The following is a 17,546-nucleotide window of genomic DNA, read 5'->3' as shown; positions in this document are numbered from 1 at the left end:
GAGTTATAAAGCTGGTCTTATCTTGCTTTAAAACCTTCAAGTAGCTTATGCATTTACTACATGTACTACATGTGCCACTTAATTGAACATAAATTCTCTACAATGACTTTGAATCATATAGGCTTAGGATGTATTGTATTTATTAGGAAGGTATCTGGATGAATTTGATCATACACATACACAAAATGTTCAAGCATGCTAGCAAGTCTGTAAAATTAGACACTTAAAATTGCAAAGTCATGGCCTTCTGACCAAATTTAAGTAGACTACCCCATATGCATACTTTCTAGATGGATTTTACATTATCCCACTTATTCAAATACTCCTCCCCAAAACATAGCAGCTGTGACATTATGTGGAAAGAATCACTCAATAGCATAGTCTGAACTTTTCTTGACTTGGAAACAAAAATGGTAAAGACCACATCCAATTTTTTTTCCTGATTTTCTTCCACAAAATTTTATTTCTGAGAATTTTCGTAACAGGTTGAAAATAAGTTTCTATAATTAATTAAAAACTATTTGCAGAGCAAAGCACTGTGTAAAATGAAAAGGAACAAGCCATTGGCATGCAGTGAATTTTTCCCTGTCACTTCTTGAGGGCGAGTTCCAGTGTTACTTTTGATGTACTATGGATTTAATTTGCTCAAAACTCCTGACAGGAGAGGTTGGCTGTGTAATATGCAAATAATGCCAAGTTACTTTGATAAATATACAAAACCAACAAGCCTTAGTCATAGAATCATAGAATCAGCTGGGTTGGAAGGGACCTCCGAGATCATCAAGTCCAACCCTTGATCCAATACTGCCTTGGTTACCAGACCATGGTGCTAAGTGCCACATCCAGTCTCATCTTAAAAACCTCCGGGGACGGAGAATCCACCACTTCCCTGGGCAGCCCATTACAATGCCCGATTACCCTCTCTGTAAAGAATTTCTTCCTAATATCTAACCTAAACCTCCCCTGGCACAGCTTAAGACCATGTCCTCTTGTCTTACTAGTAGTTGCCTGGGAGAAGAGACCAACCCCCACCTGGCTACAACCTCCTTTTAGGGAGTTGTAGAGAGTGATGAGGTCTCCCCTGAGCCTCCTCTTCTGCAGGCTGAACAACCCCAGTTCCCTCAGCCTCTCCTCACAGGACTTGTGCTCGAGTCCCTTCACCAGCCTTGTTGCTCTTCTCTGCACCTGCTCCAGCACCTCAATATCCTTCCTGAACTGAGGGGCCCAGAACTGGACACAGTACTCCAGGTGTGGCCTCACCAGCACTGAGTACAGGGGAAGAATCACTTCCCTGGACCTGTTGGCCACACTGTTTCTGATCCAGGCCAGGATGCCATTGGCCTTCTTGGCCACCTGGGCACACTGTTGGCTCATGTTCAGCTTCCTGTCAATCCAAACTCCCAGGTCCCTCTCTGCCTGGCTGCTCTCCAGCCACTCTGTGCCCAGCCTGTAGCGCTGCATGGGGTTGTTGTGACCAAAGTGGAGGACCCGGCACTTGGCCTTGTTGAACCTCATCCCATTGGAATCAGCCCAACTCTCCAGCCTGTCCAGGTCCCTCTGCAGAGCCCTCCTGCCTTCCAGCTGATCGACACTCCCCCCCAGCTTAGTGTCATCTGTAAATTTGCTGATGGTGGACTCAATCCCCTCATCTAAATCATCAGTAAAGATATTAAACAGAACTGGGCCCAACACTGATCCCTGGGGGACACCACTAGTGACCAGCCACCGGATGCAGCACCGTTCACCACCACTCTCTGGGCCCGGACCTCCGGCCAGTTCCTGACCCAGCACAGAGTGCCCCTGTCCAAGCCATGGGCTGCCAGCTTTTTCAGGAGTATTCTGTGGGAGACGGTGTCAAAGGCTTTGCGGAAGTCCAGGTAGCCCACATCCACAGCCTTCCCCCCATCCAGCAGGTGGGTCACCTGATCATAAAAGGAGATCAGGTTGGTCAGACAGGACCTGCCCCTCCTAAACCCGTGCTGGCTGGGTCTGATCCCTTGTCCATCCTGTAGGTGCTGTGTGATTGCACTTAGGATGATTTGCTCCATAACCTTGCCAGGCACTGAGGTCAGGCTGATGGGCCTGTAGTTTCCCAGGTCCTCCTTCCGGCCCTTTTTGTGGACTGGCGTGACATTCACCAGCTTCCAATCATCTGGGACCTCCCCAGTGATCCAAGACTGTTGGTAGATGATGGAGAGCAGCTTGGCGAGCTCTTCTGCCAGCTCCCTCATCACCCTTGGGTGGATCCCATCTGGTCCCATAGACTTGTGGGGATCTAAGTGGCTCAGCAGGTTGCTGACTGCTTCCTCCTGGATTACAGGGGGACTATTCAGATTCTTATCTCTTTCTACAAGCTCCAGAAGCCAGCTGTCCTCAGGACAACCTGTCTTACTGTTGAAAACTGAGGTCAAGAAAGAGTTAAATACCTCAGCCTTTTCCTCATCTTTGATAACTATATTCCCACCCATGTCCAACAAAGAATGGAGGTTTTCCTTGCCCCTCCTTTTGCTATTGATGTAGCAAGAACGACTTTTTGTTATCCTTCACAGAAGTGGCGAGATTAAGTTCAAGTTGTGCCTTCATCTCTCTAATTTTCTTTCTACATGACCTAACTATATTCCTAAACTCTTCCTGAGTAGCCAGCCCTTTTTTCCATAATTGGTAGGCTCTCTTCTTTACCCTAATTTCCTTCAAAATCTCCCTGTTCAGTCAGATTGGTTGTCTTGCCCGCCGGCTTGCCTTTTGGCACACTGGGACAGTGTCTAATCAGTCTCGTAAATTCAGGCTATATTTTTCTGCTTTATAATGCTGGGTGATGTTGATTTCCAGTTATCAAACAGTGTCTTCAAGAATGTCAGTGATCTTCAATACTTTCTTTCACACAGGAAAAGGAGTTCCCAGCCCTCTACTGCTGTGAGGGGTGATGTCAGTGCCATCCCAGAGCATGAGAGCAGTTCTTTGAACCCACATAAGGTAGGTATGATGGCTTCATGGATTTGGTAGCATTCAAAACAAATTTCTGTTGTCATTTCAGCTTTGGTTTTAAAGTCCTGTAGCTTACTAATATGCCTTCATAACACTATGCACAAAACGAAATATCAGGAATTACAGAGAAATGAACTTTGTTCACCTAAACTGACTGAGGTGGGCGATTAAGAATACGTTGTCAGTCAGCTCGCTCTGTGATACACAGGATAGCTGACTATCAACGTGTTTGTCAGATGCTTATCACTAGCAATTCTGGATTTCAAATGGGGGGTATAGAAAAATGCAACGGAGAAGGTAAAACAGTCAATTCATAAAGTACTGAATAAAAGCAGAACCACATCTACATTGCAGCCACACCTGCTTGGATGCATTCTTTCAAATGACAGTACCTTTTTCTTTTATTTACCATTAATATGCCAGTGTCTCAGTCTGTTGATTGAGACATCTCTCTATTTTTGCTAAGAATAGCATTATGGTTTTTTTGACACTTTTTGCCCTTCTATGCCAGAAGAACATGCCATATTTGCAAACAACAAAAGATAAGTAGGCAAAATCCTGCTACATCTCATATTCTTACCAGCATTTTGTTTCAGGGCATGCACTTCAATAGATTCCCAAGTAGATCTGGCCTAACTGGCATCTGCAAACTAGAGTATTCAATGTACTGTGCTGTGTAGTCATTAGAATAACAAAATGAACAGTCATTTGCAACTCTTATAAAGATTCCCAAAAGCCCCACACATCAAGCTTTACGTATCAATAAGTAGGATGAGATTGAAGTGGCTTGACTTCTAAGATACCTCAAACACTCCTGGCTGCATAGTTTTTCCTGCCTTATTTGACTTGGCAATTTTTGAGGCTGATTACTGTCAGCCTTGGGGATCCTCAGAAGCCTGTATAGTAAGGCACAAATGAGAGACTGTGACAATTCTCTTACTGAAGATGCAGATGTGAGTAACTGTTATTGGTATTTATGCATTTTGTTAATTTTTGCTCAAGGCAGTAACAAGACTATATGCATGTTATAAATGAAAGAGATCTAGGTTACATTCATGATTGTAAATTATTGACTTTGCTTGTCCTAAGTAACTAATTCTATTCAGCTAAATTTACATTTAACATGCTCCTAAATTCCTGTTAATTTAATTTATGACTTTTTCTTCTCTTATTTTGATTCTCTTCAAAGGAAGTCTTGTCTTACACTCGGTGAAAATTGGGGGAATATCTGAATCCTCCAACTAAAAAAAAATAAGTTCTTAAAATAATTTCAACTAGAGAACTGTTCTGTAGTTACATCAAAGTTCCATTTTCTAATTCTGTTACATTTTATTCCTTGCTTTTAGGAAAACGTGGAAATTGATAAAGTTAATACTGAAATAACAACAGGTATGAAAAAATGTTTTTTGTTCTCCGTGTTGATCTGTGAGTTCTGCCCAGATTACTATGGAAACTGAGTTTGTCTGGCAAACTGTGTTTAGAATAATTGGGATGCCACTAGTGGATGACATCTCATCATCATCTGCTCCCTCCTGATTTGCAGTTATTTCGCAAAAACCAGGCCAGGATGCAAGATATGCAAGGCCTTAATTGCTGGTTTTTTTCCAAGTAGACATGATGACACCTTTCAGAATTTTTGCAAATGTCAACTACGCAGACTTTTCTTCCGCATAAATATTCTGGCAATGAATTATTGAAATAGTACAGCAAGAGCCAACTTGAGTCAAGCATGAGCAAATGGCCTCACAGACAAAATCCTCAAAAGTGGGTGAAATTTGAGAAGGAAAAATCTTCTCATAATATATGTCCTTAAAAAAATCATAAGAGAGAGCCAAGTGCTTAAGAGTTAAAGCTGTACAAATGGAGTTGGTGAATTTGCAAGAAGCAAATCCTCTAGATTCTTCTGAATCTTTTAGACATCCTCTGATGGAAAGCAGAATTTACCAACAACAAGAAATTTGATCATCTGCAATATGAATTTAAGATTAATTTATTTGGCAAAAAAAGCATGCCCTGAAACAAGAATATTCCTAAGCCTTGTAGCTACCCAGTGAAACAGACACTCCTGTTAAATCTTGCATCCACTGAATGAATGTCCACTTGACTGAGGACCTTCATGGGACCTGCCAGCATCTCCAGCTTTGGGGAATTCACAGCAAAAACTCAAAAAATGTTCTCTGTGACCTGCACCTTGCATTTAGCAAAAGTTTTGGACTGAATAAATAAGTATAGACTAAATAAGTATAGAAATCTATGCTTCCAGAATTGATGTGCCATTTAGTTATGACAGCCTGTCAGCTGTCCTGGTGACCCCTGTCTTGCGCTCCTTCTCCACCCTCACCTGTGCTTGCAGTTTCTGTAAAATCAATGGTTCTGCTCTATAGAGATTCCCTGCATCACAGAGCAATAGTTCTGGTTGTTTTAGATAAGATCATGAAGATTGTTCTGATTTCTTTTCACTTATCTTTATCCATACCTGTAGTGTTTTCAGAGTAATGCTATCTTGATGATGGAGTTTATTTTGAAATTCACCTTTTTTTCTAGTGTTATGTAATCTTTGTGCATTCAAAAGCAGTGTTAAAAGTTTTTGATAACATTTATGATCATTTGTGTTCCAAAGCAGAAGACACAGCTACATCTGAGAATATCCAATACCCAAAGACGAATGTACAGTCATCCAAGGCTAGAGTAGGACACTCACCAGTACTGGCTTCTGCTCATGAAAGTGGCTGTATCCGCCTATGGAGTAGTCAGGTAACTAGCTGAATGTCTTTGGGATGGGACTGGACCACTGAGAAGAAAATTCCACTAATCTTTGGAGAATTGCATTTTAACTAGCAATTGCAGCAGCAATTTATTGCATTTTTTGCTTATTAGTTTCTTCCATGGACACAAATGAGTTCTGTTTTAATAACTGTAGCAGGGAGTAATGGCAAGTAGAAAATGAAGAAACATGATCTGAAATAATTGAAACTGACTGTAAAGTTAAGTGAAAGTCTAGAATTTGATTTTTCACTCACAACATTTACCTTCTAAGAAAGGATGATAGGCAAGGCAGAGTGTCCTACTCACAGAAGAGGAGAAATATGTCTGGAACATTGCACAAGCCAGCTAGCACTAGGAGGGTTACAAACCAGGAGTGAATAGTATTCTAACACATAGTGTCTACAACTATTATGATCTTGAAAAGCCAGTCTGGCAACTGAGTGCCGAAGGCTTAGTTGTCATATCACCTCAGATTTCTAAGACTCTATTCCAGAAAACTTGTTACTTTAAACAAGAGGTAGAAAGTAAATACTATGATAGGTAATACTGGTCATTCTGGCAGACAGTGATCATAATAGGTCAGCCATGTAGGGCTTTAACAGGAATCCCAGCAAAGGCAAGTCATAGAAAGAATTTTTCAGAACGAAAAGGTAGCCTTGCAGATGTTTCATGCAAAAGTAGAGTATGATGGTAAATGTATCTAAGTAGAGTATGTGTGGGCTTTGTTGGTTTGTTTTTTTTTTAATTCATCATTGATATACTAGTCTGCTTAGATTCCTTCAGGAATCTCCAAGTTCAGATGACAGTGATGTCATCACTGGCATGATTTTAATCATCATTACATGGATGACAAAATCAAGAATCTCCTTACCGGCAAGACATTCTCCCTCATGTTCTCCCAAACCTGAAGAGGCAATAAGGGAGAAAGTCTACTGGTGCTTACTTGAAAAATATAGCAAGTTGGTGAAGGAAACATCATGGGCCCATTCGCAACAAGAAACAACTTTTCAATAGCAGATGAGGTACATAGTGATGATATTCCACAGCAAATGAGGGGTAAGTGGTGAATTAGGGGTAGGTACAACTAGACTGAGTTGCCTGAAGAATTAAATAGCTTGTTATTTTGATGTGCAAGAGACAGCAATCCAGAAGAATACACCACAGCTGTCTTGGTCATTCAGTAGATTTAGGAATTTATCTTTTTTGGAAGCTGTCTGAATAGATATGAGTACAGCAATACTGAATAGATAAAATCAATGGCACTCGACCTCTGGTGCATTATTATTTTTAATGTAAGTATTATAAGATAAATTTGTGGTGTTTACTTATGTATGTATGTATTTCTTTATTTTAGGGAGACTTAATGAAAGAACTTTTGCCATTTTCAAAAGATCCCTCAGGTCCTCTGACAGTACTGTGTACAGACATCTCCACTAAAATGCTTTTGGCAGGCAGTAAAGGTGAGTAAACATCTTCAGGGCAGTCTGTAGGACTGCAAAATATCGCGCTGTAAATGTGCCAAAAATGTGGAAACGAAGGTCCAAAGGTTGCCGTATTTTTTCCATCAAAGCTATAACTGAATAACTGAAAAAGGTGTTTTGTCGTATAAAAGGATGGTAGATTAAAGCTCAGCATTATAGCATTATCAGTAGCATTGTTTTCATAAAAGACATTACAATTTTTTTCACTCACGTGCCCTGCATATACTTCCCATCTAAATTATGGTATCAATACCAAGGGCAAAGATTACTGCTAAGAACAAGCAGAAATTTCAGATCCATAGTAATTATGCTAAATAAAAAGCTGCAGCTGGGGCTGTACCAAGAGCCGTGATTCCGACACTGTTACGGAGTGCGCAGTAATGGCTCCAGCAGTACACTGCTACTATAGAAAAGCACTTGTGTCTGTGCTAGCAGCTCATTGCTAGACTTCTAATTTCACACCAAATCTGGCTTTCATTTGGCAGAATGTCCAAGAGTTTATCTGCTGTCTGATTCTTGTCCAAACCTTTGGAATCACTCTGGCAATTTTCCATCTCTGGGTCTGTCATAAGAGTTTTTTTTACTTTAATGTGTCACTTTTTTCTCAAATAACTATTAGAACTGTTTTCTGCCAACTTCCTGCTCTTATGCTGTAAAAAATTGGATGGAACAAGAGGGTTTTTTTCCCATTTGTTTCAAAACTGAGCCACAGACTGACACTGAAAATGAAGAGGATTTCCACCCTCTCTAATTCAAATCAGTAAATGAGTTCAGAAAGGCAGCATGCACTGAACAGGATTTTAATTAGTGGTGGAAAAGTATCCACGTTATTACCTATTCATTTGATACTCTCCCTTTGCCTTTTTGTGTTTGTGTCACTGTGTATTTGCTTTTCATGCTTTTTGCACTGTTCTCTGCAATGCTGCTACCAAATTCCTGTTCCAATTACAGATTTTTCCTTGTTAGGAAAAGGTCAACTTCTCTGCCAGCCTCCTTGCTTGCAGATGTACAGTCCTAGAAATCAGATGTGACCAGTATGAAAGTTGGAATTACACAAAAGATTCCTCTGTCTAGTAGCAGAAATGAGAAATGAGGCAACTTCATCAGGAAAGAGGGAGCCTAGGCAGGAAACTTAGCAGTTGTGGGTCACAAGGAAAGTGGTTCTTTGATTCTTGTTTCACATGAGTGCACTAAAAGGTTGTAAAACATTAAGCTTTCATTATGTATACAATTCAACTTTATCCATTTTACCAGGATTGAAAAACAATTTAATCCCCAGGAAGCTTTTGTACCTCATCTGTGCAATAGACAACTGTCTTGGCAAGATGACTCTTATTTTTCACTCATGTAATTTAAAGAAAAAACTTTATGTGTTTTCCATTTCAAACCTCTCCAGTCAATTACACATTGCTCAAAATGAGTTTATACATTTCTTTGCATATTAATTAATTAATAGTCCATTATTTCTACTCTGTGCTTGACAATGAGATAGTGACATTCACTGTAAAATGACTGACCTGTAGTCCCTGCTTTATTCTGCCCAGTGTTTACTAAGAGCAAATGGCAGCAACAAGTGAATGTGTAGCACTAATGAAATTTGTTGATGTTTTGCTTTCTCCTTTCTTAAACAGAAGGATATGTTATCTGCTGGAACATTGCCTCATTCTTAGAAGATTCACAAAATAAAAAAAAAGTAAGGAAAAATCTGTCAGATTTTCTTAATTTGAACATTATACCAAGATAAGAGAGAGAAAAATGGATTCAGAGCTCTAAAAAGACTAAAGATATTTCATGCATATAAAGATCATATCTTGGCTTGAAATAATAACTTGATGCTGTGAAAAACAAGAAAAATATAATTAAATGGTGTTAGCATTATTCCATTGTGTTTCCAAGAAGGTACGTTAAGAATTAATTTATCCACATCCCTTGAGCGGCATTTCTACCATATGCCATTTGCAGGCTGTTTCATGGAGGGATTACTTTTTCATGTCTTCTAATTTTCAGAAAGACATGGTGATAAGTCCACTAAGCTAGCAACCATGGTGGGATACAGAACTGCCTCAAATGTGGTTATGTTGCTTTTTTCCCTCAGCAAGTAAAGGAGAAGCTCTGCTGGAGGGCACACAATACTGAAGTGGTTGACTTATTTCATGAAGAGGAGAAAAATGTGGTAGTGACAGCATCCATTGATGGTTCTGTCAGGTACAAAAATGACGAATACTTTTACTGCTATGGCAGATCAGTTGAACCGTCTTCAAAGTTCCTCTTCTTGCTGGACTTGTATATAGGCTAAAACTTAAAATAAAAATAAAATCACTGAAGAAATTTTGTGTAGATCCTGCTCTGGTGGCATCACCTTACTGTAGGAACAATTCAGGATATTGGTACCTTTACTCCTCAGTTTCATATATATAAAGTGAACTGTTTGTTTGTTTTCTGTTTTTTATAACAACCTTCTGAAATTTTTTTTACTTTCAAATTACATTATACAGTGAACTTCAATCTCTTTGTTGTTCTTTTATGACAAGCATACTGAACTCTAGAACAGTGCTGCAGAACTTGTTATTGTAGACAGGTATTTTCTCACTTTTGTTCCACTTCTAAAAGTATCCATTTTTCCTTTCTGTCCTTTGGCACTGCTTCTACCATGTCTGTAGGATTTGGCATGCTGACAGTGGATACTATTTTGGTTACTTTGGACAATCTAGGAAGTTTGAATTATCAGACACCAGTCGGTTGATTTTGCCTCCTGATGTTAAAAACTTTACTGCTATAATTAAAGAGGAAAGCAAGCCTATGGAAAAGAAGGTTGAATATCCTCTCATGCTGGACAAAGAGAAGTAAGATCTCATAAATTTACATTCATGTATGATTGGGGAAACAGTTTTGAAAATATACTTTGAAAGCATCTTTCACTTGAAGGTCAGAAAAATATTAGTACTATGAGTTATTTAGAAAAATCCTTTTTAAAGTTGTTTTTTACCCAGCATGGATAAACCTTTTAATTGTTATGACTAAGTGACAGTCATGATTAGGTTCAAGATTTTAATTCAGTAGTAGTGATGACTAGATAATTGTCTCAGCTAATTATAGTCTCTATATTATGTACACTGTTCAGGTTAGCAGCCTGTTACTTTCATATTCCAGAAGTTGCTATACTTCTGATGTCCCCAAAAACATATAGAAAAATCTTAATGTGAATAGTTTCAACCAAAACACAAATCCTTCTAGAAGAATCAATCAGATTTAATCTTTCAGTTTAAAAAATGGTCATCTTAAATTTGATGAGATGTTTATGGATACATTCATGTACATGGATAATGGATTCACAGATCATGACATTCTGAAACTGGCATAAATGTTGTGTGTTTGATAGCAGCATTGGACTTTTCTTCTAGGTAGAGTTCCTAAGGGATATGGCTTAGTTATAAGTCATTGATCCTTGGTCCTTGGTCCTCTAGTTTAAGTCATATTTCTAGTCCTGAACTCCCTGGTTCATTAGTTAGTGTGTTGACCAAGTGAACATAAACACTGACGAAGACATCTTCAGCGGCAACACACACAAGTGTCTTTAGTAACAAAGTAGTCCAAATCTGGGAAAAAAAATATTTCAGGGCTTAAAAAGTCATGCATGCTTTAGTGGTAAGATTTCATATAGCATGTGCAGTATGAGGCTGTCTTTTAACCAAAGCACTTTGGGACAATGGAAAATCTCTAGGGTGTTTTACTGTTACCCCATTTAATTCAGGATCCCGCTAAGACTTGTTATTCCATGGAGTTCTTGCTAATATGAGTAGTCTCACTGTAGTCAGAACAGTAACTCATCAATAGGGAGAAGTGCTTGACTGTGTTTGAAGGACTAACCCCTGTAGTCCTTTGGAATAGTCAGCAGCCAGTTTGAAATCTCTGAAATCAAAGAGACTATCATTAAGTCAGCTAACCTTAAAGAAACTTTCCATTAATTACATGTCTGTGTCAAACTGTGACTACTTTTTGAGGATTCTTCAAATATTTCAGTAAAGGAGATTGGCTATCATACATTTAAACACATTAATTACACAAAGAGCAAGCAAATGAAAAAACCTTAACTGTGTAGAGAACCGGGAAAAAAACCAGCCACATGCTGGTACCCTCCAGCAGATCAATACATCTAACTCAGTGTCATCTGCAAACTGAGGGAGCACTCAATCCCCTTGTCCAGGTCATTAATAAAGGTATTAAACAGAACTGGCCCCAATACTAAGCCCTGGAGAATACCATTTGTGACCAGCTGCCAGCTGGATTTAATTCCATTCATCAGCACTCTCTGGGCCTGGCCATCCAGCCAGTTTTTACCCAGCGAACAGTATACCATCCAAGCCATGAGCAGACAGTTTTTCCAGGAGAAAGCTGGGGGAAAATATTCCCCAAATGTGCACATACCCAAAAAGGACACAAACTCAGCTGAGTACAGTTTAAACAAGCATCTCAGGTGATCTACTGAAAAATGCCAGCATGTAGATAGGCCCATACAGACAAACAGTCTCAATTTCTCTCTGTAGTTCATAATTCCTTAGCTTATGTGATCTGACTTAATTTTTCTGATTATAAACGAAACTGTGTTAATCTGCACTATCAGACACTCTAGATAGTTTCTTCTCACGACTAAGTTTGGAAACCAGACAAATGAGCAAGAGAAACCTTTGTTACAAAAGTTGTGTTCAGGAATTGTAGTTAGAACTGATTGAAATCCTGAAAAGCCATAAGACAGTGAGCACAAGTGTTTTTATTAACAATAGGAAGTGTTTTTATTAACATGTCCTGCCTTCTACTGCCTTCTACAGATGACAGCCAGTACTTAAATTGACAAAGTGTTAGTGAAGCACTTCATAACACCTATGAAGGTCCTAATATAAATTATATTGTGAAGATATATGGAATAATTTATATTTTGAAATAATTTCATTTTGGAACTAGATAAGAATGTTGCATTCAAAATCATCATTTTGATAGGAACATCAGATTTTTTTCTGTCTTGTGTGTACAGGTGGAAGTCCCTGACCAGACTACCTTTAGTTTTAGAAAAGGCTCAACATTCAAATGTAATTCAGGACTTCAAGTTTTTCCAAGCTCTGGCTCCTGAAAAGGTAGCTAATGTATATGACAAATTTGTTTCTGTTCTGTGCAACATATAGGAAATGCAATTGTATTTCTCATTTAGAAATTATCTACAAATAATCCTATGTATCCCTATCGTTCCATGGACAAGCTAGAACAAAAATTCTTAGAGGGATCTAAGAAACCTCCCTGGTTTTCATTCTCATTTTTCACATTTTCAAATTTCAATTTACAAGGTAGTATGCTGATTCACTGGTTTAACAGAATTAAAAAAACAAACAAACATACAAACCCAAATACAAACAAACACCAAAAAAACGCTGCAACCTAGGATTTTCCCATACTTCAACAGAAAACCTAAATATCTTCAGTTTACTCAAAGGAAGTGTGATAATACTAGAACAATAGACAGTGAATTCCTGGTTACACACAATAATTCTTTCAGGGTTCCTATGAAATCAGAAACCAGGAGAGTTCTGAGTTAGATTTCATTATGAATGCTTTCTACAGCTCTGACTGAATATCGGTGGAGCTCCTCCATCTTTACCTGGCTCAGCCCTTAAAAGTCATGGGAACAGATAAAACTTTTTCTCTTGCAGTTGTAGTAGAAAAGGAAAAATACACCAATTCTATGGCCCCTGGCCAAAAAAAGCTTCCATTCACACCTTTCTGACCATTCTTTGCCAAAAGTTAATGGTCAACAGCTAGTGAGGGGTATGAACTCTTAATATCCTCTCCTAAGCTTTGTGGTACCATGCTGGTATAAAACATTAAATTTACCATAGCAAAGTCAGTGGTTGACTACATTGTCAGACACGTCAATAGAAATTGGCTTGGCTTTGGGTTTTACCAAGTCACTCAAAAAAAGGATTGTCTGGAGGTCTCATAGTAGAAGATACTTGATACACATTAGCACTGGAGTCCCACTCTGACTGAGCTTTCAATGAGAAAAAGGTTTGATTTCCTATCATTTGCCTTAGAGCAGAACAAAACAGTGAGCTTCGGTTTGCACTTCAGACTGGAGATGTGCTATTCAGTGGCATTGATTAGTTCACTGTAATCCAGTTGTCCTGTTTTTATGAAATGGTTAATGCCTAGTAATCAATGCACGTCAGTAATGCTTAAAATTGACAGACAGAAACTTGAAGATATTCCTTTAGGAATATTTTACATTGTTGAAGATGTGGTATCTCTTGAAGTGTTACTACTGCAGCACACTCAGTGTGTAAGACCATGAGAAAAATGTAAGAAAATCTCTCCATAATGGACCATTTCAAAATAAACTCACATTTTCAAATTTGAAGGAAACAAGAGTTCTTTGCAGTATTTCAAGTTGTAGGTGCTTTTTTTGTTTCCTTTTTGGAGGCCCAGAAATTGTTTTCTTCGTGTGAAATCACAGCTATTTCATGTAGAGGCAGTTTCATTTCCTGCCCTGTCCATAGGTTAATACCTAGGTAAGTCTCAGGATACATGTGACTGTGGATGAACTGTCAAGGTGTACCCCAAGTATTTTCACAGATTGAAAGCTTTCAGCAATTAGCAGAAACATTTTGTTCATCTGCATCTTTCCCAACTGGCTGCTAAAGCGTTTGTGATTTGCACGGCCTAACAGAAGAATAGCCAGACTGACAGCTGTGATGAAACTATCATCTGGGGGCAAGTCCTTACTCCATTACACCTTGGCTAGATTTGCACTGTCCTCTGCTAACATGCATCCACCAAACCAGACGAGTACCCTGAAAATTCTTCCTTTATTGAGCCTATCCAAAGTGTTAATAGGTGAGAGAACTAAGTGTTTAAAACTAGCTTTAACTTAGGTGACAGAAAGCATTTTGATGCGCCCCTTGTGAAGCTGGAATTTTGCTGGTTGTGCATTTTCTATAGCAGAAGATTGATCCCCTCCTATGAAAAAAATGTTCAAGGCAGTTTTTACAGGTACAAAGAAAACCTGTCCATAAACCATAATCTCTTTACATAGTAATGCTATACATTTCTTCAGATAACATGAATGTTAACATGCAATTCAATAACAGAAGTAATGTCTTCATTACCTTTTGGCTTCAGCTAGTAATGCACTGACTTTGGCTTCCCTTGGTCAGATGGAACCTCAGGAAATTTTTGAGCCTGGATGCAAAGAAGCTGGTGCAGTATATGGGATTCTTCCTATATATGAGGTGAGCACAAGTGTTTTCTCCTTTTTGCAGTGGCTTTCATACAGCAGAAGCCATTAGCAGTAGGACATTATTACAGTGATGTATTCTGACATTCTATTGTTAACTGTCTGCTTCTCAATTTAATTTTCTCACATGATTTGCATTACTACCTAACCAACTCCATCTGATGGAAGCTTGAGATTCCAGCTGAAGTGAGCATGCCAAAAAGTGAGTATTCCAGGCATTTACTTCTCCTGTTCAACCTAACATCATTAATTTTTTGCTCAGACTTGAATCTTTCAGCCAGCCCAAAAACTATTTATTCTCATCTGCCCAAAGCTTTGGGTATTGTAAGGTAGTACTATTTTATGAGTACTATTGATATGATCTCTTGCAAGCTGTCTAGCAAAGCTTCCTGGGTTGTTCCTTCTATGGAGAAAGATTGGAATATTCCATAGCCCACCTATCATAGGATGAAAAGAATCATCCCTAGCAAAGGTGCTGATCTCTTTCTATAGGGGGAACCTAGAGAACTAGCTTGGATAAGACTCCTAACTCCTAGATGGCTAGTTAGGTGGGATGAATAGGGTACTCTGCAACATATGTATGACTTAATGCTTGTACATGCAGCATTGCAGAGTGTCTCAAAAGAGCAAACTCAGGAGCACAATGTTCAAAAAGTTGGCACATTTGCTATTCTGACCATTAATGTGCTTTGGAAATCAGTGGTTTGTTTTCTTTCAGAAAAAGAAAATAAAATACAGGGGGTCTTGTGCCTTGGTAAATTAGGAGCAGCAACTGCTCTGAAGCCAATGGCACTGCAATGGATTTACAATTAAGTGAAGTCAGACTTTTTTGTGAGCTACATGTACAAAAAATAATTTTTTTTGTCTATTCTGTTGCAAAATGTTATCACTCTAGTCTATTCGCCTCAATATATTAATTAGTTCTTGAAATTTTCTAAAGGTCTTCAGAGGATCAAAGCTATGAAGTCCACTGGATGGACAATGGATAAAGATTCCAATGAAGATTAGGGTCAAGACAAATAAACATAGCAACCATCTTCATAAAAGTGTAATAGCAGATTCCTTTTATCATATTTTAAATTTTTAATATTATATTTAAAATCCATTTCATTATTAAGTAGAACATATAGAAATCAAATCTTTACTTCTATTCCAGTCTTTCATGCAGAGAACATATTCTAATAAAGCCAGTGTATGATTATAACTAGATACTCACAGAAAAGCCCATTTGACTCCACTTCTTGATGGTTAAGAAGGAAAAGCACCTTACTATGATTAACTGCTTAAGGATTCTGTGATTCTGTGGTTCCTTCCAATTGTTTTGTTAATGCTATACAGACAAGTCTTCAGAATTATTATTTTAATACCTTTTAGTGCCGATATTTTGTTTGTTCAGAACATGCCTTGACCAGAATTGTTAGCAGCATGAAATGGCCATATTAACCAAAAAGTTCACTTTCAGCTGCTCAGATTCCTTTGGGTTTATGCTGTGTTAGAAATGCACTAACATGTAATAGTAAGAAAAATCTATTTAGATAAGATTTTTTTAAAATTAGTTTTTCTGGTCAGCTTACTGCCTGTCAGTTCAGGTTTATGGGAGAAATCCCGATCCCTCGTGGAACTAATTTAAATCTCAGCAATGCAGATTTAAAATAGTAAGAAACACTATAAATCAACTCAATTGACCCCAGTTATTTTCGCCATTTTATTATTATATAATACATACCAAGCCTAGGGCATGATAGATATGTTTAAAGGAAGGTCTGTGTATTCAGGGTGTAATAAGGATGAAAGTTTAATAGCATTATTTTATCGTTACTGTAATTCAATGTGAACTGCTTACACCTAACTGTTGTAAGAAATTTCAAAATTTTTAAAAGTTGCTCAGCATATTTTATGATGATCAGAAAGCATACTCCTTTTCAGCAGTTGCCAGTGGGTATTTACTTAATGAAAGACTAGTAACAGTGTCATTCTGGTGGATTTTGAATTAATTAAATGTGCTAAAACCTACTTAATATCTTACCAATTTTTATGATTGGACCCTGAATCCCTTATTTAAACCTGTGCCTTTAGATAGCATGAGAACTGGCAAATGTTGGAAACATATTCTCAACGACATTTAAGAAAGCTATTGCTTTCTTAGGTTTCTCCCTTCTTTCATAGCACAGTAATGTCAGAAAGCTTCATTCTTCTTGTGCTTTAGTCTCTATTTTCATCTAAACAGAGTCCAAAGCTTTAACTAGCATGGGTATTAAGAGCATCATATTGCAGCATCTTTCATCCTGGGCTGCCCAATGAGCTGGTATTCTGCTTGGGAAAGCACATGGTAAAAGCGGAAGGGATCTTGGGTTTAGGTAAAAATCATTCCCATTGAAATCAGTGGATAGCCCATTGAACATCTAAGAATTCATTATGGCCCTGAAACAAAGATCTTAATCAGCACCAGTGTAGTATTTATTATATAAAAGAAAATGCTCTTGCTTGAGATCTCAGATAAGATATCTGCTTCCTTAGGGAAGATATTTCAGGAACTTCAATTATCAGGAATAAATAAAATTGGGTTTACACTGACAGAAAGATGTGTGAATTTTAGTGCCAAAGGCGATCGGCTGTATGATCTGTCACCTTTTGGGTGACAGAAGGCAGAGAAACCAAGACTACCTTCTGTGGCCAAATGCCTGTTTGTGTTTCAATTTTGGTTTCCAGCTGAAGGATCTTAACATACATTTGCTCCCAGTTATTCTCCATGTCAAAACTGCTGGTTTCCTCCCTGCTTCAATTTGTCCAGTTTGAACTTCTGTACATTGAATATCATACTGAGTTTTTTTCTGCTAGATTAAGCTTCATCAGCCATCAAAAATCCTTTCCAGAGACTATTCTTTATCAAAGAATCACAGAATGGTTTGGGGTTGTGGTGGGTTGACCTTGGCTGGATGCCAGGTGCCCACCCGACCACTCTATCACTCCCCTTCCAGCCAGACAGGGGAGAGAGTAAGGTGGAAAAAACAACTCGTGGGTTGCGATAAGGCAGT

At 38.4% G+C, this 17,546-nt stretch overlaps 1 protein-coding gene across 5 annotated transcripts in view; it reads left to right on the top strand.

Moving 5' to 3' along the window:
* WDR64 (WD repeat domain 64) overlaps positions 1-15,563 on the top strand; it is a 68,886-nt gene extending 53,323 nt beyond the window's left edge. For 4 of the 5 annotated variants that reach the window (XM_039388700.1, XM_039388690.1, XM_039388694.1 and 1 more), the window contains 11 exons: positions 2,886-2,973; positions 4,332-4,374; positions 5,606-5,739; positions 7,106-7,211; positions 8,864-8,925; positions 9,328-9,437; positions 9,893-10,075; positions 12,262-12,361; positions 14,432-14,506; positions 14,680-14,713; positions 15,452-15,563. In XM_039388700.1, the coding sequence (XP_039244634.1) occupies positions 2,886-2,973; positions 4,332-4,374; positions 5,606-5,739; positions 7,106-7,211; positions 8,864-8,925; positions 9,328-9,437; positions 9,893-10,075; positions 12,262-12,361; positions 14,432-14,506; positions 14,680-14,713; positions 15,452-15,519 (1,003 nt within the window). In that variant the 3' untranslated portion in view covers positions 15,520-15,563. The remainder of the gene's footprint in view (positions 1-2,885; positions 2,974-4,331; positions 4,375-5,605; positions 5,740-7,105; positions 7,212-8,863; positions 8,926-9,327; positions 9,438-9,892; positions 10,076-12,261; positions 12,362-14,431; positions 14,507-14,679; positions 14,714-15,451) is intronic. The other variant, XM_039388686.1, reaches the window with a different exon arrangement.
* Positions 15,564-17,546: the final 1,983 nt, after the last annotated feature.

The sequence above is a fragment of the Pipra filicauda genome, unplaced genomic scaffold (genome assembly GCF_003945595.2).
Source record: "Pipra filicauda isolate LSUMZ 115617 unplaced genomic scaffold, ASM394559v2 scaffold122_size2191957_pilon, whole genome shotgun sequence".
Lineage (NCBI taxonomy): Eukaryota > Metazoa > Chordata > Aves > Passeriformes > Pipridae > Pipra > Pipra filicauda.
The sequence above is the reverse complement of the archived record's forward strand: the minus strand, read 5'-3'. Positions and strand labels throughout refer to the sequence as shown.